Below are 21,606 nucleotides of genomic sequence, written 5' to 3' on the forward strand. Positions count from 1 at the left end.
ACATTTGCTTTTCTCAGAGGGAGAATCTGACCAGCCTTGCAAATTTAAATCCAATGCATCAACTATTTTATTTAAGACTCCAAGAAGAAGTGGATAACAGCTGGAGACCTTTGCTTTAACTTTTACTCATTTTTCAGCATTTTTTCATTGTTAATTCTATGTCCTCCCTCTGTTTAATTTCCTGGTTTGCAATTATTTCTCATATCCTTTGAAGTGAGACATGCAGAATATCTGTCCAATTCACTTACCAGTTTCTTATTTCCCATCAGTAACACAATCTTGCTCTGTCTCGTGATCCAACACTGACTTCTACTCGTTTCCCATTTTTAATGCCTGTAGAAACTCTTACTATTTGTTTTTACATTTCTACCCACCCTTTTCTTGTACTTTTAATTTCTTTCCCCTTCATTAATCTTTTCATCATCCTTTGCAGTTCTTTATATCTTGTCCAATCCTTTAACCTGTGCCTCAGCTTTACAAAATAATGCATTTTGTTTTCAATTTGTTATGATCTTTAACTTCCTTTATTTATCTTTCTTTTAGCTTTTCTTTCTCATGGGATGCATCTTTTCTGATCACTCTGAAATATCTCATTAAATGTCTGCCACTGCATTTCTATTGACCTATCCTTTAACCTAATTCCCCAGTTTACTTTAGGAAGCTCTGCCTTAATGCTCTGTCAGTTGAATTTATTCAGGTTTAAATCACAAGATTTAGATCCAGTCTTCTGTCCCTCAAACTGATTGTGAAATTTAACATGGGTACCAGAATTGTGTTAAAGATTAGTGAATCTAATGTCCTCTCTTCACTGATTTAAATGCATGTTTTAAAAATTGTTTAAACCTTAGCTTATTATGCCACTAAATGTGTGATTTCTTTACTAAAAGAGTGAGGGACAATGAATGTGAACGATTCAGTTTAGGTTCAGCGTAAAAAGCACTTTTAATTGCATGGTGCTTTCCGTTACTGCACCTGCAATATTCTGCTGGATCTATTAACAGACACATTGTCGTCCAAACTCTTGTTTTCAAATGGAAACTTAGCCATTTTTTTCAAGTTGGCAGCATGGTGGCACAGTGGTTAGCACTGCTGCCTCACAGCGCCAGAGACACGGGTTCAATTCCTGCCTCAGGCGACTGTCTGTGTGGAGTTTGCACATTCTCCCCGTGTCTGCGTAGGTTTCCTCCGGGTGCTCCAGTTTCCTCCCACAGTCCAAAAATGTGCAGGTTAGGTGAATTGACTATGCTAAATTGCCCGTAGTGTTAGGGGGAGGGGCAAATGTAGGGGAATGGGCCTGGGTGGGTTGCGCTTCGGCAGGACAGTGTGGACTTGTTGGGCCGAAGGGCCTGTTTCCGCACTGTAGGTAATCTAATCTAATCTACTTGAATTAATAGTCTCTAATTTGACTGGTGCTGCTTACCTTAACCCTGTCTCAGGCTTATAGTTGGCTACGTACAGGTCTGAATATATGTGCAAGAAATATGGGTCAAATGGTAGAAATTTGCAACCCAATTCCCTGATCCCTTTTAGCATTAGTATCAGAGATTGCGTATTCAGAGGAAGGTCTCATCCAAATATTGGACAGAAATGCAGGGAGAATGTGAAGCAGGAACATGGTATGCAATGAGTGTTAAAGATCCAGTACTTGCTGCCACTGAGAATGGTGGAAATAGAAATGATCATGGTTTCAAAAAGAAATTTTGAGCATTTGGAAAAAGTAAATTTGTATGGTTGACTGAGTGGACTGCTGCAAAGGGAGCCAGAGTTGACTTGATGGGTCAAATGGTCTCCTTCTGTACTATAATTGTGGAGAATCAGAGTAATGTAATTGCAGGATGGAATGTAGAAATAGGAGGATGTCATTCTTCCCCTTTAACATGTCTCGCTATTCATTAGGTCCTAGCTGATCTATTTCTCAAGCCTGTTCACCCTGCCTTAGATGCTATTGCCTAATTTAAAAATGGCTTTTAAATCCTAAATTTGAATTGACCTATCATCAGTGAGATGTCGAGGGAAGAAATTTCCCCAACCTTTCAAGTGGAAATGTGTTTCCAGATTTTATTTCCAAATGACCTGGGCCAAATGTAAGCATGTGTTCTTTTGTTCTGGATTCCCTGACCAGAGGAAGTAGTTTCACCATATCAACTAAATCCTTTAATCATAAATACCTCTATTAAATCACTCCTTGACAATTTAACTCTATGAAACTAAAGCCAAGCTTATGGTTTCATAATTTAACACTTGATGAATCTGTGTTGTACCTCCTCCAGTGCAAACATTTCCTTTCTGAGGTATGGTATCTAGAATTGAATGCACTTGTCCAGATGAATTCTGACCAAGTCCTGCAGATTGAGGCCCATGAGAGAGAGGCAAACATTTTGGTTACCATGCAAAAAAAAGCTGATGGTGTATGTGCAGCAGAGTGTGCCAGGAGGCCTGGATTCAAGTCCCATTTGTTCCATTGATGTGTAATAACATCTCTGATCAGATTGATTTGAAAATAACTAAAGGCTGCAGAATCAAGTGAATGTAAAAGTTCAGCAAATTGTGTATGAAAAATAACAAGTCTTTCAAATATGTTTTCAGTCTGTGCAGCTTCAAAACCACAATTTTTTTTTTTCATTTTAGTCAGCCATCTGCAAGCTGATAAAATTAAAGAAGTTGTATTTGAACTCTAACAAGCTGGACTTTGATGGGATCCCATCAGGCATTGGAAAACTGGCAAGTTTAGAGGAATTCATGGCAGCCAACAATAACCTTGAGCTCATCCCGGAAAGTTTATGCAGGTATAAGATCTGTATTTTTTTCAGGTTCTGCTTGCAATTAAATATCTCTATGTCACACTAATTGTGATCACAACGAATTTACCCCTTGGCCTGTCAGGCTCTGTAATACGGTTGTACTTTGGCAGTAAAATGGATCTTAACTCTTCAGTAACTCTTGAGGCAATGAATATCAGCAGACTAAAAACAAAGAACTGTGGGATGCTAGCAATCTGCAACAGAAATAGTTGGAGAAACCCAGCACGTCTAAAGTTCTGAAGAAGGATTACTGGACCCAAAACAACATTTACTCTGCTTTCTTGCCACAGATGCTACCAGACCTGCTGTTTTTCTCCAGCTATTTCTGTTTTTTGTTTAATTTTAGCAGACTGTCATTTTCATTGTATTTGTCAGGCATAATGGCCAAGCTTAACTTTGCCAACCACCTGATTTCCATGTGTGCATTTTCCACCAGAAATCTTAATTCCTTTCAAAACAGGACTGAGAGTCTACCAAAAGCAGATGGAATGCAGTGGTTCAAGAAGGCCGCTCACCATCATTTTCTCATGGGTAACGAGGGAAACACAGTAAATTCTACGAAAGCCAGCGATTTCCATTTTTTAAAAAAAAACTAAAGGCATTTTGTCTTCCTTTACTGATTTGTATCCTACGCATCCCCACTGTCCCACGGTTGAGGAGGATTGTCATACACTTCCTTTTGATGTTTATTAGATAATCAGATATTGAATATGGGGTGTCTAATCCTTTGTAACAACTTTATGTTCTGAGTTTTTAGAGAAATTTTCATTTTTAAAGGGAAAAAGTACAATTCTAATTTGGGCATCTTGCAGATGTGGAAAATTGAAGAAGCTGGTTCTTAACAAAAATCGCCTGGTCACTTTGCCTGAAGCTGCCCACTTCCTTTCAGATCTGGAGGTAAGCATAATTCCAACTAACAATTTTTATCATATTTCCTATTTTATTTCTTAAGTTTGGTCAAATATGACAGTATTTCCCCAGTGTAGCTGCTTGCATTTTAATTATATATTCTTGTTGCGATAGTGTTGGAATCCTAAAGCAAGTCAGTTTTCAGATCGGTGTACAGTTAGTAAAGTGTTCCCTAGTTGGTCGGGAGCAAGACAAAGGTTGATTTTTATTTGTTTGACCCTCCTGAGTCCATAGTTTGAGTCAAAGCTTCATGACAATGCATCAGTACATGGTCTAGCTTCACACTCCAGTGCAGTACTCAACAAGTTGTCAAAGATGCAGAATTTGACTAAATTCAGAAAAATGTTTAGAAGTACAATTTGAAGCGTAATGAAGAGTTTTTTTTTATTGGCAGAGCCAACATGTTTTTCTTCAGCAATAATTCCTGCTATTAGCATCGTAACTGGCCATTTCATCCAGCTGTTATTCATAGAATCCTAATCGGTGCTTTGCTGACTGTTTCAATGCTGTCATCATCCTAAAACTATGACTGTCAAGCCCAGTGCTCCATATGTGAGTCCTTCCAGACAGGATGCCACCCTAGACAGTTTTTATAAAAGTTGCATGACATCTTATGTGAATACGATGAAGTGAACACTACCTCCTTGGCCTTCTCAGTCTCCAATGTTTGGTACAGCTGACCACATCACTCTCGACGAACAGTTCTCCACAACTGAGTGTGTGTGCTGGAAAAGTACAGCAGGTTAGGCAGCATCTGAAGAGCAGGAAAATCGATGTTTCGGGCCAGAGCCCTTCATCAGGAAAGAGGATGGGAGCCTTGGGGGTGAAGAGATAAATGGGAGGCGTGTGGGGCTGGGGAGAAGGTAGCTGAAATTGCAATAGCTGGATGGAGGTAGGGGTAAAGGTGATAGGTGGAGGGTGGAGCAGATGGGTTGAAAGTAAGATTGGCAGGTGGCACCTTCCCCTGGCAAAGCAGGAATTGCAAAACCTGCGCCCACATGTCCCCGCTTACCTCCGTCAAAGGCACCAAAGAAGTCTTCCACATCCATCAAAGTTTCACCTGCACTTCCACACATTACTTATTGTATCCGTTGCTCCCGATGCAGTCTCCTCTACATTGGGGAGACTGGACGCCATCTCACAGAGCGCTTTAGAGAACATCTCTGGGACACACCCACAAATCAACCCCACCACCCTGTGGCCTAACATTTCAATTCTCCCTCCCACTCTACGAGGACATGCAGGTCCTGGGCCACCTTCATCGCCACTCCCTCACCACCCAATGCCTGGAGGAAGAATGCCTTATCTTTTGCCTCGGGACCCTTTATCCCCATGGCATCAAAGTTGACTTCATCAATTTCCTCATTTCCCTCCCCCACCTTACTCCACTTCCAACCTTCCAGGTCAGCACTGCCCTCATGACCTGTCCCACCTGTCAATCTTCCTTTCCACCCTCCTCTCTGACCTATCACCTTTACCCCCACCTCCATCCACCTATTGCACTTTCCGCTACCTTCTTCCCAGCCCCACCCCCCTCCCATTTATCTCTCCACCCCCAAGGCACCCAGCCTCATTCCTGATAGAGTCATGGAGATGTACAGCATGGAAACAGACCCTTCGGTCCAACCCGCCCATGCTGACCAGATATCCCAAAACAATCTAGTCCCACCTGCCAGCTCCTGGCCCATAACCCTCCAAACCCTTCCTATTCATGTACCAGCCTCCACCACTTCCTCTGGCAGCTCATTCCATACACGTACCACCCTCTGCATGAAAAAGTTGCCCCTTAGGTTCCTTTTATATCTTTCCCCTCTCACCCTAAACCTATGCCCTCTAGTTCTGGATTCCCCCACCCCAGGGAAAAGACTTTGTCTATTTATCCTATCCATGCCCCTCATGATTTTGTAAATCTCTAAAAGGTCACCCCTCAGCATCCAACAATCCAGGGAAAACAGCCCCAGCCTGTTTAGCCTCTCCCTATAGCTCAAATTTTCCAACCCTGACAACATCCTTGTAAATCTTTTCTGAACCCTTTCAAGTTTCACAACTTCTTTCCGATAGGAAGGAGACGAGAATTGCATGCAATATTCCAATAGTGGTGTAACCAATGTCCTGTACAACTGCAACATGACCTCCCAACTCCTGTACTAAATACTCTGACCAATAAAAGAAAGCATACCAAACGCCGCCTTCACTATCCTATCTACCTGCAACTTCACTTTCAATGAGCTATGAACCTGCACTCCAAGGTCTCTTTGTTCAGCAACACTCTCTTGGACCTTACCATTAAGTGTATAAGTCCTGCCAAGATTTGCTTTCCAAAAATGCAGCATCTCGCATTTATTTAAATTAAACTCCATCTGCCACTTCTTGGTCCATTGGCCCATCCGATCAAGATGCTGAGCTAACCTTCTTTGCTGTCCACTATACCTCCAATTTTGGTGACCTCTGCAAACTTACTAACTGCACCTCTTATGCTCACATCCAAATCATTTATGTAAATGACAAAAAGTAGAGGACCCAGCACTGATCCTTGTGGCACTCCACTCGTCACAGGCCTCCAGTCTGAAAAACAACCCACCACCACTCACTGTCTGAAGGGCTCTGGCCCAAAACGTGATTTTCCTGCTCCTCAGATGTTGCCTGATCTGCGCTTTTCCAGCAACAAACTCTCAACTCTGATCTCCAGCATCTGCAGACCTCACTGTCTCCTAGTTCTTCACAGCTGTCCAGTTTGCTGGAATTGCGCTTTCCTCTTCCATTTTTATTTGTCTAATTGGAGCCAGAGAATCATTGGAAAAAGCTTATCTTCCCTGTTTCTGTACCAGAGGTAACACTGGATTCTTGTTTCATCCTTCACCCTCTCCCATCTATGTGGGTCCCTTGGCGACGTCATCCAAACTCTACATTCGTTTTCAGAAGTTTTCTGACAACAACTAGTTGACATCTAGTGTTTATTGTAGAATTATAGAATTGTAATGCAGAAGGAAGCCATTTCATCCATTGCGTGTGGACTGGCTCACTGAGCATTTTGAATTGATGCCAATTTCTTTCCATTCCTTGTAAATTTGCATCTTCTTTTATTTGAATAATTATCTAACGACCTCTTGAATGCATCAATTGAACTTGCATCCACCACACTTCCTGACAATGCATTTTAGACCCTAGCTGCACACCGTCTGAAAATGTTTGATTTTCTCATCGACTATTTGTTTCTTTTGGAAACCATGTTAAAACTCTGCCTTTTGTTTCTCAATCCTTTTTGTGAGGGGGAACAGTTTCTCACTCTCTAATTTGTCTTGACCCTTGTGAGTTTAAAAACTGTCAAATCTACTTTTAGCCTTTCTCCTCTTCAAGCAAACTGTCCCAACAGCATCCAAACTATCCTCATATCTGAAACCTGTTATCCATGAAATCTTTCTCATAAATCTCTTCTACACATTTTCCAATGCATTCACATCCTGCCTAATGTTTCTTGTGGAAAAGTGTATGTTATTTTAAAAAACATATTTTTGCTAACTTTTATGCCTCACCAAGTCATTCTGTAACAGTCTAGTGAAGTACTTTGAAATGTTTTAATTATAGTAACTTGCCACAGCTCCTTTGACAGTACATTCTGAACCTGAGGCTTTGACCACCTAGAAGCACAAAGACAGCACATACGTGGGAACACCAACACTTGGAAAGTTTTTCTTCAAGCCACACATCATCCCAACTTGGAACTCTTGTCATCACTGACATTGGTTCAAAATTCAGGAATTTGTCTTCTCACCGCCTTGTGAGAAGACTGTAAAGGGTTCAAAGAAGCAACTCATCAACTACTTCTCCAAGGCAATTGGTGATAGGCAAGAAATATTGGCCTGGCCAGTGAGTCCCACATCCCCTGAATCAATTTTTAAAAATTGAGTTGTTTAAAAATTGGCTGCTGTATTTCTCTAAGTCATCCCACTTCAAAGTAATTCACTGCATGAAAAATCCTTGGAGTAAAATATCTTCTTTCAACTGTTTTCTTGAGCTGGGGCTGTTGCTTTGGGATTTTGTATCAGTAAGTTTATCCATCCATCCATCACCTATGTCCCTAATCCAGAGATATTGAGGCCACTTCTATTGTTCACCATTAACCAAATTATTAAATCTGGACTTTTTGTTGTATATGAACCGCTAGCACCAATTTGTTTTCAAGAGTAACTGAAGCAAAGGTATGGCAAAACACTGTTTATCTTCAGCATTTCTGTCAGAAATGACATATTTGCATAAGAAAAAGAGCAAACGATTTATATAGCACTTCTAGTGTAATAAATGCCCCAAATCAGTTCTTAGGAGTATAGCGAAAAGAAATGACACTAAGCCACATAAAGAATTATTAGGTCAAATGACTAAAAGCTTGCTTAGCATTATGTTTTAAGGAGTATCATAGAGGAGGAAAGTGAAGTAGAGAACAGTAATAAGTATAAGGAGGAAACATTACAGAAACCTAAGTTTAAAACTGCAGAAATTCATCCATGATCCTTAGCACCTTCCAAACTCATGACCACTTCTATCTAGAAGGACAATGGCAGCAGAGACATGGGATCAACAGCAACCTGCAAGTTCCCCTCCTAGGTGGTGTAATGGACAGCGAAGAACGTTACCTCAGAGTACAATAGGAACTTGATCAGATGGCCAGTGGGCTGAGGAGTGGCAGATGGAGTTTAATTTGGACAAATGTGAGGTGCTGCGTTTTGCAAATCAGAACAGGACTTATGCACTTCATGGTAAGATCCTGGGGAGTGTTGCTAAGCAAAGAGACCTCAGAATGCAGATTCATTGTTCCTTGAAATTGGAGTCGCATGTAGATACGATAGTGAAGAGGGTGTTTGGTATGCTTGCCTTCATTGATCAGTGAATTGAGTGCAGGAGTTGGAACGTCGTGTTGTGGCTGTACAGGATATTGGTTAATTCTGGATTAGTGGTGCTGGAAGAGCACAGCAGTTCAGGCAGCATCCAAGGAGCTTTGAAATCGACGTTTTGGGCAAAAGCCCTTCATCAGGAATAAAGGCAGTGAGCCTAAAGCGTGGAGAGATAAGCTAGAGCGTGGTGGGGGTGGGGAGAAAGTAGCATAGAGTACAATGAGTGAGTGGGGGAGGGGATGAAGGTGATAGATCAGGGAGGAGAAGGTGGAGTGGATAGGTGGAAAAGGAGATAGGCAGGTAGGACAAGTCCGGACAAGTCATGGGGACAGTACTGAGCTGGAAGTTTAGAACTAGGGTGAGGTGGGGGAAGGGGAAATGAGGAAACTGTTGAAGTCCACATTGATGCCCTGGGGTTGAAGTGTTCCGAGGCGGAAGATGAGGCGTTCTTCCTCCAGGCGTCTGGTGGTGAGGGAGCGGCGGTGAAGGAGGCCCAGGACCTCCATGTCCTCGGCAGAGTGGGAGGGGGAGTTGAAATGTTGGGCCACGGGGAGGTGTGGTTGATTGGTGTGGGTGTCCCGGAGATGTTCCCTAAAGTGCTCTGCTAGGAGGCGCCCAGTCTCCCTAATGTAGAGGAGACCGCATCGGGAGCAACGGATACAATAAATGATATTAATGGATGTGCAAGTAAAACATTGGATGTGGAAGGCTCCTTGAGGGCCTTGGATAGAGGTGAGGGAGGAGGTGTGGGCGCAGGTTTTACAGTTCCTGCGGTGTCAGGGGAAAGTGCCAGGATTGGAGGGTGGGTTGTTTGGGGGCATGGACCTGACCAGGTAGTCACGGAGGGAACGGTCTTTGCAGAAGGCGGAAAGCGGTGGGGAGGGAAATATATCCCTGGTGGTGGGGTCTGTTTGGAGGTGGCGGAAATGTCGGTGGATGATTTGGTTTATGCGAAGGTTGGTAGGGTGGAAGGTGAGCACCAGGGGCGTTCTGTCCTTGTTACGGTTGGAGGGGTGGGGTCTGAGGGCGGAGGTGCGGGATGTAGACGAGATGCGTTGGAGGGCATCTTTAACCACGTGGGAAGGGAAATTGCGGTCTCTAAAGAAGGAGGCCATCTGGTGTGTTCTGTGGTGGAACTGGTCCTCCTGGGAGCAGATCCGGCAGAGACTGAGGAATTGGGAATACGGGATGGCATTTTTGCAAGAGGTAGGGTGGGAAGAGGTGTAATCCAGGTAGCTGTGGGAGTTGGTGGGTTTGTAAAAAATGTCAGTGTCAAGTCGGTCGTCATTAATGGAGATGGAGAGGTCCAGGAAGGGGACGGAGGTGTCAGAGATGGTCCAGGTAAATTTAAGGTCAGGATGGAATGTGTTGGCGAAGTTGATGAATTGCTCAACCTCCTCGCGGGAGCACGAGGTGGCGCCAATGCAGTCGTCAATGTAGCGGAGGAAGAGGTGGGGAGTGGTGCCGGTGTAATTACGGAAGATCAACTGCTCTACGTAGCCAACAAAGAGACAGGCATAGCTGGGGCCCATACGTGTGCCCATGGCTACCCCTTTGATCTGGAGGAAGTGGGAGGATTCAAAGAAATTGTTAAGGGTGAGGACCAGTTTGGCCAAACGAATGAGGGTGTCGGTGGAAGGGTACTGTTGGGGATGTCTGGAGAGGAAAAAACGGAGGGCTTGGAGGCCCTGGTCATGGCGGATGGAAGTGTAGAGGGATTGGATATCCATGGTGAAGATGTGGCGTTGGGGGCCGGGGAAACGGAAGTCTTGGAGGAGGTGGAGGGCGTGGGTGGTGTCTCGAACGTATGTGGGCAGTTCCTAGAAAAGGGGGGATAGGACAGTGTCGAGGTAGGTAGAGATGAGTTCAGTGGGGCAGGAGCATGCTGAGACAATGGGTCGGCCAGGGTGGTCAGGCTTGTGGATCTTGGGAAGGAGGTAGTACCGGGCAGTGCGGGGGTCCCGGACTATGAGGTTGGAAGCTGTGGGTGGGAGATCTCCTGTGGTAATGAGATTCTGTATAGTCTGGGAGATGATGGTTTGGTGATGGAGGGTAGGGTCATGGTCAAGGGGGCAGTAGGAAGAGGTGTCCTCGAGTTGACGTTTGGCTTCAGCGGTGAAGAGGTCAGTACGCCAGACTACCACTGCGCCCCCTTTATCTGCTGGCTTGATGGTGAGGTTGGGATTGGAGCAGAGGGATTGGAGGGCTGTGCGTTGTGAGGGTGAGAGGTTGGAGTGGGGGAGGGAGGTAGACAGGTTGAGGCGGTTAATGTCCTGGCGGCAGTTGGAAATGAAGAGGTCGAAGGCAGGTAATAGGCCAGCGCGGGGTGTCCAGGTAGATGCAGTGTGTTGGAGGTGGGCGAAGGGGTCATCGGAAGGTGGGCGGGAGTCCTGATTGTGAAAGTAAGCTCGGAGGCGACGGAAAAATTGTTCGACGTCACGACGTGTATTAAATTCATTGATGCATGGACGGAGGGAGATGAAAGAGAGTCCTTTGCTGAGGACTGATCGTTCGTCCTCAGTGAGGGGGAGGTCTGGGGGGGATGGTGAAAACTTGGCAGAGCTGGGATCTGGTGTGGGTGTAGAGCTGGGAGTGGGTGCGGAACCTGTAACTGGAGTGGGTGTGATGGTGGGGGGAATGGGGGTGAAGTCATGAGCAGGGATAGTGTTCCCCTTGGGGTTCTGGGGGGTGGGGATAGTGACAGTGGGGTCTGTGGGGGGCATGTCAGCAGAATGCAGGTGAGTGGCGCTGGTGGGGGCAGAAGTGGTGGTGACCACGGCAGTAGGGGTGGCAGAAGTCACTGAGTGTGTGACATCAGCGATGATGTGAAGGGCGTAAGTGATGTCACGTGTGATGTATGAGGAATTGTGAGGGGTGGAAGTGGTTGTGGGAGTGGCCATGATGGGGGCAGAAGTGACATCATCCATCAGCATGGGGGTGACAGCTGCATCAGCCGCATGGCTATTGGCGGAATAGATTCCGAGGCCAGGGGAATCTTCTGGAATGTTTGAGGAGCGCTGGTTACGGAGGTGGGGAGATAAAAGTTTGTTGTACTTACAGTTTTTGATGTTTGAGATGGAATTGAAATCCTGTTTGTTGAGGTATGAATTCTCCTGAGGATGTAGTACAGAGTGGGTCCTTTGCAATTCTGAGAGAGTGTGGCCCTCAGCTGAGGCAGGGCTGACTGTAGAGAGGTTAGGTGCCGGCGCATTGCTGCAAGCGTGGAGCGAAGGATCTTGAAGGAGAACTGTTGCTGGTGTTTTTGAATCTGTAGTCTGTATTATTTGTCCTGTTCGGGTCGGAACTCTGCTGGTTTAAAGGTGGTCTGGAGTCCGTGTGCGATGAGTTGGTTACGGAGGCAGGCACTGAGGAAGCAAATGTGGCTGTGGTAGCGAGTTTGTTTCACGACATGGTTGAAGAGCTTCAGGGCAGAAGATATGACCTGGGAGTTGTAGTGGGAGAGGGACTCCCTGAGATTCTTGTAGAGAGGAGGAGGAAAACTTCTTCAAGGCAGGCATCCTTGCAAGAGGATTCGCAGTAGGGTTAAAATTGGTTAAGCCACTTTTGGAATACTGCATTGAATTCTGGTCTCCCTAGTTTGGAAGGATGTTGTGAAATTTGAAAGGGTTCAGAAAAGATTTACAAGGATGTTGCCAGGGTTGCAGAGTCTCAGCTATAGGGAGAGGCTGAGTAAGCTGCAGCTATTTTCCCTGGAGTGTCAGAGGCTGAGGGGTAACCTTACAGAGGTTGTTACAGTCGTGAGAGGCATGGATAGGGTGAATAGCCAAAGTCTTTTCCCCTTGGTAGGGGAGTCCAAAATTATATGGCATAAGTTTAAAGTGAGATGGTAAAGACTTAAATGGGATATAAGAGGCAACTTTTTCACGCAGAGGGTGTGCATGTATGGAATGAGCTGCCTGAGGAATGGTGGAGGCTGATACAGCCATCTAGATGCCATTTCAATGTTGTAACTGTATGAATAGGAAGGATTTAAAAGGGATATGGGCCAAATGCTGGCAAATGGGACGAGGTTAGGTTAGGATATCTAGATTGGCATGGACATGTTGGACCAAAGGGTGTGTTTCCATGGTTGTACAGCTGTAAGACTTTATGACTCTATAAACTGCTTATCATTCCAACTTGGAAATGTCTTGCAATTCCTTCGTTGTCGCTGGGTCAGAATATGGGTTTGTTGGGTTAACCTGTGGCATAATAAAGCAGCTCTCCACCACCCCCTCAAGGGCAGCGAGGTATGGGAAATAAATGCAGGGCAGCCAGTGATGCTTATGTTGCATGAATGAATACAACAGAACTCTTAACTAGGTAATTAAGTAATAATCTGGATTAATGCTGATCAAAGTAAATCGAGACTGAGTACTGGAAGTCACAAAAGAAATCAATGCAAAAATAAATTGAGAAAAGCTATCTGACAATACTTAGCAAAGATTAATAAGTGTTTAAACTGGTTAATAAAACAAAACAGTACTGAAACATTGAGGTGTTAATCGCAATATGCAAATGTCATACATCATAAGGTATAGGAACAGAATTAGGCCATTCATTCCATTCAATCTGTTCTGCTATATGATCCTGGCTAATCTGTTTCTCAACCCCATACCCCTGACTTCTTACTGTAGCCTTCGATCCCCTTACCAATCAGGAATCTCTCCATCTCTGTCTTAAACATACTTATGGAAAGTTTGTATTGAAAGGCATAATCGTTAAGTGTTTTAAAACTGGAATGGTTCTCTAACTGTATAAAAGGAAAAATCAGAAACCAAAAGATGAGTTAATTCTTGTGCTACTTCTGTTTTTACTTTGGACCTTTTTAATGTTTTCTTTTGTATTTCTGCCTTAGTTAACACTTTTTTTACAGATGTTAGTTTTGTCTCTATTCTTAGGTTCTGGATATTCGGGAGAACCCTAATTTAGTTATGCCACCGAAACCAGTGGATCGAACAGCAGAGTTTTATAACATCGACTTCTCCTTGCAAAATCAGCTTCGCTTGGCTGGTGCATCACCAGCCACTGTTGCAGCAGCTGGTGGAGGTACAGATAATTATAGAGTCATAGAGCCACAGAGATGTACAGCATGGAAACAGACCCTTCAGTCCAACTCGTCCAGGCCGACCAGATATTCCAACTCAATCTAGTCCCACCTGCCAGCACCCAGCCCATATCCCTCCAAACCCTTCCAATTCATATACCCATCCAAATGCCTCTTAAGTGTTGCAATTGTACCAGCCTCCACCACATCCTTTGGCAGCTCATTCCATACACGTACCACCCTCTGCATGAAAACGTTGCCCCTGAGGTCTCTTTTATATCTTTCTCCTCTCACCCTAAACCTATGCCCTCGAGTTCTGGATTCCCCCACTCCAGGGAAAAGACTTTGTCTCTTTATCCTATCCATGCCCCTCATAATTTTGTAAACCTCTATAAGGTCACCCCTCAGCCTCTGACGCTCCAGGGAAAACAGCCCCAGCCTGTTCAGCCTCTTCCTATAGCTCAGATCCACCAACCCTGACAACATCCTTGTAAATCTTTTCTGAACCTTTTCAAGTTTCACAACATCTTTCCGATAGGAAGGAGACCAGAATTGCATGCAATATTGCAACAATGGCCTAACCAATATCCTGTACAGCTGCAACATGACCTACCAACTCCTGTACTCAATATTCTGGCCAATAAAGGAAAGCATAGCAAACACCGCCTTCACTATCCTATCTACCTGCAACTCCACTTTCAAGGAGCTATGAGCCTGCACTCCAAGGTCTCTTTGTTCAGCAACACACACTAGGATCTTACCATTAAGTGTATAAATCCTGCTAAGATTTGCTTTCCCAAAATGCAGTACCTCGCATTTATCTGAATTAAACTCCATCTGCCACTTCTCAGCCCATTGGCCCATCTGGTCCAGATCCTGTTGTAATCTGAGGTAACCCTCTTCGCTGTCCACTGCACCTCCAATTTTGGTGTCATCTGCAAACTTACTAACTGCACCTCTTATGTTCGCATCCAAATAATTTATGTAAATGACAAAAAGTAGAGGGCCCAGCACCAGTCCTTGTGGCACTCCACTGGTCACAGGCCTCCAATCTGAAAAACAACCTTCCATCATCACCCTCTGTCTTCTACCTTTGAGCCAGTTCTGTATCCAAATGACTAGTTCTCCCTGTATTCCATGAGATCTAACCTTGCTAATCAGTCTCCCATGGGGAACCTTGTCGAACGTCTTACTGAAGTCCTATTTCCTGCAAGGTATTTTCAGTTATTCTAATATACTGAATTCTCCAGCTCTGACATAGATTTTGCAGGCTTACCTTCATACATCAACCTCTTGTGCAATTGCTTAGAGAAAGATGAAAGATATTTTATAGCAGTAAGACAGTTAATAATAGTATGTGACTGGAGGTTAAGAGGCAGAAGCCCAATCAGTAGTTTTTAGTGGTGAGGTTCAAAGTGCCCAGGACTGATTTTAAAAACCATCCTTGGCTCAGGTGCGGTTGATGATCATAGTCAGGTTAAAAAACTTGATATCTTTAATTTGGCTCTGATCATAACTGGTGGGAAACACTTTATATCAGTGCCCCTGTATCAGCATCAAGCACTCTTAGGCCATCTTAGGTGCTTGTTAGATATCAAAAGCAACTTTAATTACTGTTGCTTCAATATTGTCACTCAGACCCAATGCTATTCTCCCACTGTTCCTCGGTGCTCACTCTGTACCCCTATGAATGTGTCTGTCCAGTGTGATGTGGGTCTCAATGTTTTTTCAGTGCATCATTCAAGTGGTTGTTTTTCACATCAGCTAAGACCAATGTATCTATCATGATGTAATATCCTCTCATCGGGAGAATGGGATTTAACATGGTATTTGGAACATAAAAAATTGTCAAATTTAAAGATATTTTCTTCCTCCTTGATAATAGGAGTCACTACTCGAGATCCAATAGCCCGCAAAATGCGTCTGCGAAGAAGAAAGGACTCAAGCCAAGATGACCAAGCCAAACAAGTGCTAAAAGGAATGAGTGATGTAGCACAAGAAAAAAACAAAAAAATGGAGGTAGGTAAAGAAGTTATTCTGACCTTTTGAAAACATGTAGCAAAAGCAATACAGAAAACTCTTGACCATGTGTTTTTTAATTTGTAACTTATTTTTACTAACAGCATAAAGCTGATTTATAAGTATGTAAACAATGCATTTGAATCATTCAATGTGATTATTGGCACTTTCATCTTGGATAACACTTAATCTGCAAGGTTTTGGTTTTTGAAGATGGGCAGTGTTGAACTTAAAACAGTGGTTTAATAAGGAGTTGGAATCCCTTGTTAAATGGAAGAGGGCGGCCTTTGTAAAGATGAGGCGTGAAGGTTCAATAGGGGCGATTGAGAGTTATAAGGTAGCCCGGAAGGACCTGAAGAGAGAGCTAAGAGCAGCAAGGAGGGGACATGAAAGGTCCTTAGTTGGTAGGATTAGGGAAAACCCTAAGGCTTTCTATAGGTATGTTAGGAATAAAAGAATGACTAGGGAAGGAATAGGTCCAATCAAGGATAGTAATGGGAAGTTGCGTGTGGAGGCTGAAGAGATTGGGGAGGCGCTGAATGAATACTTTTCGTCAGTATTCACTCAGGAACAGGACATTGTTGTTGATATGAATACTGAGGCACGAATAAGTAGAATGGATGGCTTTGAGATATGTAGAGAAGAGGTGTTGGAAATTCTGGCAAGGGTGAAAATAGATAAGTCCCCTGGGCCTGATGGCATTTATCCTAGGATTCTCTGGGAAGCAAGGGAGGAGATTGCAGAGCCATTGGCCTTGATTTTTGTGTCCTCTTTGTCGACAGGAGTAGTGCCAGAGGACTGGAGGCTAGCAAACGTGGTTCCCTTGTTCAAGAAGGGGAGTAGGGATAATCCTAGTAACTATAGGCCAGTGAGTCTCACTTCTGTTGTGGGCAAAGTCTTAGAGAGAATTGTAAGGGATAGGATTTATGCACATCTGGATAAGAATGATGTGATCAAGGATAGTCAGCATGGTTTTGTGAAGGGCAGGTCGTGCCTCACAAACCTTATTGAATTCTTTGAGAAGGTGACGAAGGAGGTAGATGAGGGGAAAGCGGTAGATGTGGTATATATGGATTTTAGTAAGGTGTTTGATAAGGTCCCCCATGGTAGGCTACTGCAGAAAATACAGAGATATGGCATTGAGGGTGAGTTGGAGGTTTGGATTAGGAATTGGCTCTCTGGAAGAAGACAGAGGGTAGTAGTTGATGGCAAAGGTTCATCTTGGAGTGCCGTCACTAGCGGTGTTCCGCAAGGATCTGTTTTGGGACCATTGCTGTTTGTCATTTTTATAAATGACCTGGAGGAAGGGTTAGAAGGTTGGGTGAGCAAGTTTGCGGATGATACGAAAGTCGGAGGAGTTGTAGACAGTGAGGAAGGATATGGCAGGTTACAGCGGGATATAGAGAAGCTGCAGTGCTGGGCAGAAAGGTGGCAAATGGAGTTCAATGTAGCTAAGTGTGAAGTGATTCACTTTGGTAAGAGTAATAAAAAGATGGATTACTGGGCTAATGGTAGACTACTTGGTAGTGTGGAAGAGCAGAGGGATCTTGGTGTCCATGTACACAGATCTCTGAAAGTTGCCACCCAGGTAAATAGTGCAGTGAAGAAGGCATATGGCGTACTGGCTTTTATTGGTAGAGGAATTGAGTTCCGGAGTCCTGAGGTCATGCTGCAGTTGTATAAGACTCTGGTGCGGCCGCATCTGGAATATTGTGTGCAGTTTTGGTCGCCATACTATAGGAAGGATGTGGAGGCACTGGAACGGGTGCAGAGGAAGTTTACCAGGATGTTGCCTGGTATGGTAGGAAGATCCTATGAGGAAAGGCTGAGGCACTTGGGGTTGTTTTCTTTGGAGAAAAGAAGGTTTAGGGGTGATTTGATAGAGGTGTACAAGATGATTAGGGGGTTAGATAGGGTTGACAGTGAGAACCTTTTTCCACGTATGGAGTCAGCTATTACAAGGGGGCATAGCTTTAAATTAAGGGGGGGTAGATATAGGACTGATGTTAGGGGTAGGTTCTTCACTCAGCGAGTCGTAAGTTCATGGAATGCCCTGCCAGTAGCAGTAGTGGACTCTCCCTCTTTATGGGTATTTAAGCGGGCATTGGATAGGTATATGGAGGTTAGTGTAGGTTAGGTGGGCTTTGATCGGCGCAACATCGAGGGCCGAAGGGCCTGTACTGCGCTGTATTGTTCTATGTTCTATGTTCTATGTTCTATGTAACACTGAAAACAGCTGGCTCCAAAATAACCTTCCTATTTGAGCTCTTAATTTCATCTATACAAGCATTTGAGTGAATTGAATTGAATTAGCTTTATTGACACATGTACTGTAATGAGTACAGTGAAAAGTTTATAAATCATCAGGACGGCACCATCTTAAGGTGCAGCTTCTTCAGTTACAAGATTAGTGGTGACTGAGGATCTGCATTTCAACATCATTTTGCCTTTCTTTCTCCGCGACCCCCCCCACCTATTTTTGTTGAAAACAATGAATGATCCCTACCTGCTTGTCTCTTTGTGTACTTAAAGTTAGGCGCAAGCAGAGTGAGTAAGTTGAAAATGAACTTGTGGATTGCTCCGGATCACAGAAGAGTTCCATCACAAATCTGCTTAAATTGTAGAATGACACAATTTCCAGCAATGCTATGCTTCCCAGTGTCGGCAATAATTACAGGTTCAAATGCCTAGTCCGGTACTTGAACCCACAGTCTTCTGATTCATAAAGTCCCAGAGCACAACCACTGTAAGACAATTGAACACAAGTGGTGGAATTTAAAATGCCCCCTGACGTGGGATGAGAGGTGCTGCAGGTTGTATCATTGTGTGGAAGGGACAGGACCGGAGAGCCTGGGGATCACGTCACTTTCTTGATACCAGCTTTCAATTTAATCCAAGAGAAGGGTCAAGGAATATTGATGAATTGAGGCCATTAAGCATTAGAATTCAGAATTAGAATCCCTTCAGTGTGGAAACAGGCCCTTCGGCCCAACAGGTCCACACGGACCCTGCAAAGAACAACCCACCCAGACCCGTTCCGCCACCCTATATTAACCCCTGACTAATGCCTCTATCATACACATCCCTGAACACTATCGGCAATTTAGCATGGCCAATACACCTGGCCTGCACCTCTTTAGATTGTGGGAGGAAACCGGAGCACTCGGAAGAAACCCACGCAGACGCTGAGAGAATATGCAAACTCCACGCGGTCACCCGAGGCTGGAATCAAACCTGGGTCCCTGGCGCTGTGAGGCAGCAATGCTAACCAGTGAGCTACTGCCAAAAGTGGCCACTGAAAGACTATCTAAGGCCTTGTCCTATAATTGCTGGTATTTTATGGGTCCACTTCTGGGTCCTCCCAGATAAAGTATGGGAGACATTCTTGTAGCCGGGTTAGGAGCTGGCATCCTGGATGACATATACCTGACAGGCTTGCTAATGGAAGTACCACTAGATTTGATCTTTCTGTGCTTGCCAATAAACTGACAAGTCACCGCCCCCTCCTCACATCATCCCTGTATGTATTACGGGACTAGAGTGGCCAGTGTTCGAATATGGTTGAGCAGCACTGAACAATTATTTGCTCAATGATCTGTGTCATGCATTCATGAATTTTCTGTCTAATGTGAATAGGGGCTTATGTTAATCAACTTTGTCCTCCAATTACCTGACCTTCAGATTTTGAAATGCTTGTAGATTTTTGCTAGAACAGTACTTTGTTCCACATCTGTTTTTTTGCAGGAGGTGGGGGAAGTGAAGAGCACAGACTTAAAGACCAAGCGCTGGGATCAAGGTCTTGAGAAACCTCCACTTGATTACTCCGAATTCTTCACTGAAGATGTTGGTCAGATCCCAGGGGTCATGGTTTGGCATATTGAGAATTTTATTCCAAGTCAAATTGATGAGGCTTTTCATGGAAAGTTCTATGAAGCGGATTGTTACATTGTGTTGAAGGTAACTATAAATCTAAGGAGTATAATAGGAATCTGCTTCAGCAGAATTCTTGTATTATAGTTAATTCAATTAATATTTGCATGAAGCAACATACATTGCAATGCTGTAACGGTTCAGATAGGAATTTTGCTGAATTCAAAGTGTATCATGTCACACTTATTTAAATAACTTTATGACTTTCTTCTGTAACCTTTTTCTCAGATGCTGGTATTCACAAACACACACTTTGTGACGAGATACAGTGTGAGCTTCGTTTTTAGCAGGGATCATCTGTGGATATATTGATGGCATCCTGAACTATGATTTGCATAGGATAGTATCCACAAAAATAGTTGTTAATCTTGTACTGTAGAACATTGCAATAGAGATTGAATATCCTGTTAGAAAAGTGGAAAATGTTCACTAATAACCAGTTTATTTATAGTAGAGTAAATGAAAAGCAAGTTACAGAGTAAAATCAGGAGTTCGCCCAGTAGTTACTTTGCACAGAATCTAAACTGCACTGAGAAAAGTGCAAAATATAGCAGTTCTTCCTTTAATCCTTTTGGACAGATTTAAGATAAGATGAATTTTATGTGACTGTGATCAAGATAAACTTCCTCTCTTCATCCTTCTCAATTTCTCTCTGGGTTTTGGCAGAGCTTAGAACGTTGTTCTTTAGTTACTCCACTCCCATCCTGTGGATGTGACTACTCTTGACTGAATTCATTCTTCTCCATCTCATTAGTCAGACAGTCACTCTCAATGACTTCTCTTACTTTTCCTACACCATTACCTCTGTTGTTACCAGGGTTCTGTTCTCAGTTCCCTCCTGTTTCTCATCTATAATAATGTAAGCATATATGCTCACAACTCCCACCTCTACCTCCCCATCCTCTGCCTTAATATCTCCGTTGTTGCTAAATTATTAGACTGATTATCTGACTTTTAGTGCTGGATGGGTAGAAATAAGCCAGTCTATTTGCAACTTTGTTGCTTTTGATTCTGATTCATGCAGTCATTGTCATTTTCGACATCTAACATCACTAGCTTTGCCTCTCTTCAGCTCATCTATTGCTGCCTTAACTATCATTTCATCCCTTTTGTTCCCAGAAGACTTAACTATTTCACTGCAGTCCTGGCTAGTCTTCCATACCCCACCTTCCAGAGTTGAGGTCATTCAAAACTCTGTGTCTTAACTCTCAACAATCCTCTTCGTCTATTTTCCACTGTAATGCTCGTGCTAGATGCCTAACAGACAAACAACGTGGTGAGGACATGCCACGATCCAGCACACTAAACGCACGAACCTTGATATAAAAAAATCTCAACTGACAGTCAGACTTCTCCAACCACTCAGATTTATGACAGTCCATAAACTGACAGCCACCCTCAGACAACAACTCACCAGAAAAAAAACCCTATTCCTTTCATGTGCAAGATAAACATAATTGACAAGATTACATGAAACACTGTATAGGACAAACAGGCAGACAGCTAGCAATCCACATCCACGAACACCAACTATCCACTCAACACCACGACCGGTTTAGAATCCCTGCAGTGTGGAAACAGGCCCTTCGGCCCAACGAATCCACACCGACCCTCCGAAGAGTAACCCACCCAGACCCATTGCCCATTACTTTATATTTACCCCTGACTAATGCACCTAGCCTACACATTCCTGAACACTATGGGCAATTTAACACGGCCAATTCACTTAACCTGTACGTCTTTAGACTGTGGGAGGAAACCGGAGCACCCAGAGGAAACCCACACAGACATGGGGAGAATGTGCAAACTCCACACAGACAGTCGTCTGAGGCTGGAATCAAACCTTGGTCCCTGGTGCTGTGAGGCAGCAGTGCCAACTACTGAGCCACTGTGCCTAATTGCTGTCCCTAGTAGCCATACACACAGATGACAAGGACCACAAATTCGACTGGGACAACACAACGATCATAGGACAAGCTAAACAGGACAGCCCAAGAGTTTCTAGAGGCAT

General features: G+C 43.9%; 1 protein-coding gene across 1 annotated transcript in view; it reads left to right on the top strand.

Moving 5' to 3' along the window:
* The window catches only part of flii (FLII actin remodeling protein), an 81,125-nt gene that overhangs the window by 26,884 nt on the left and 32,635 nt on the right, over positions 1-21,606 (top strand). Inside the window, exons 9-13 of the mRNA XM_072559553.1 lie at positions 2,629-2,786; positions 3,614-3,698; positions 13,501-13,648; positions 15,532-15,665; positions 19,410-19,622. Of these exons, the coding sequence (XP_072415654.1) occupies positions 2,629-2,786; positions 3,614-3,698; positions 13,501-13,648; positions 15,532-15,665; positions 19,410-19,622 (738 nt within the window). The remainder of the gene's footprint in view (positions 1-2,628; positions 2,787-3,613; positions 3,699-13,500; positions 13,649-15,531; positions 15,666-19,409; positions 19,623-21,606) is intronic.

This window comes from Chiloscyllium punctatum, chromosome 40, assembly GCF_047496795.1.
Source record: "Chiloscyllium punctatum isolate Juve2018m chromosome 40, sChiPun1.3, whole genome shotgun sequence".
NCBI lineage: Eukaryota > Metazoa > Chordata > Chondrichthyes > Orectolobiformes > Hemiscylliidae > Chiloscyllium > Chiloscyllium punctatum.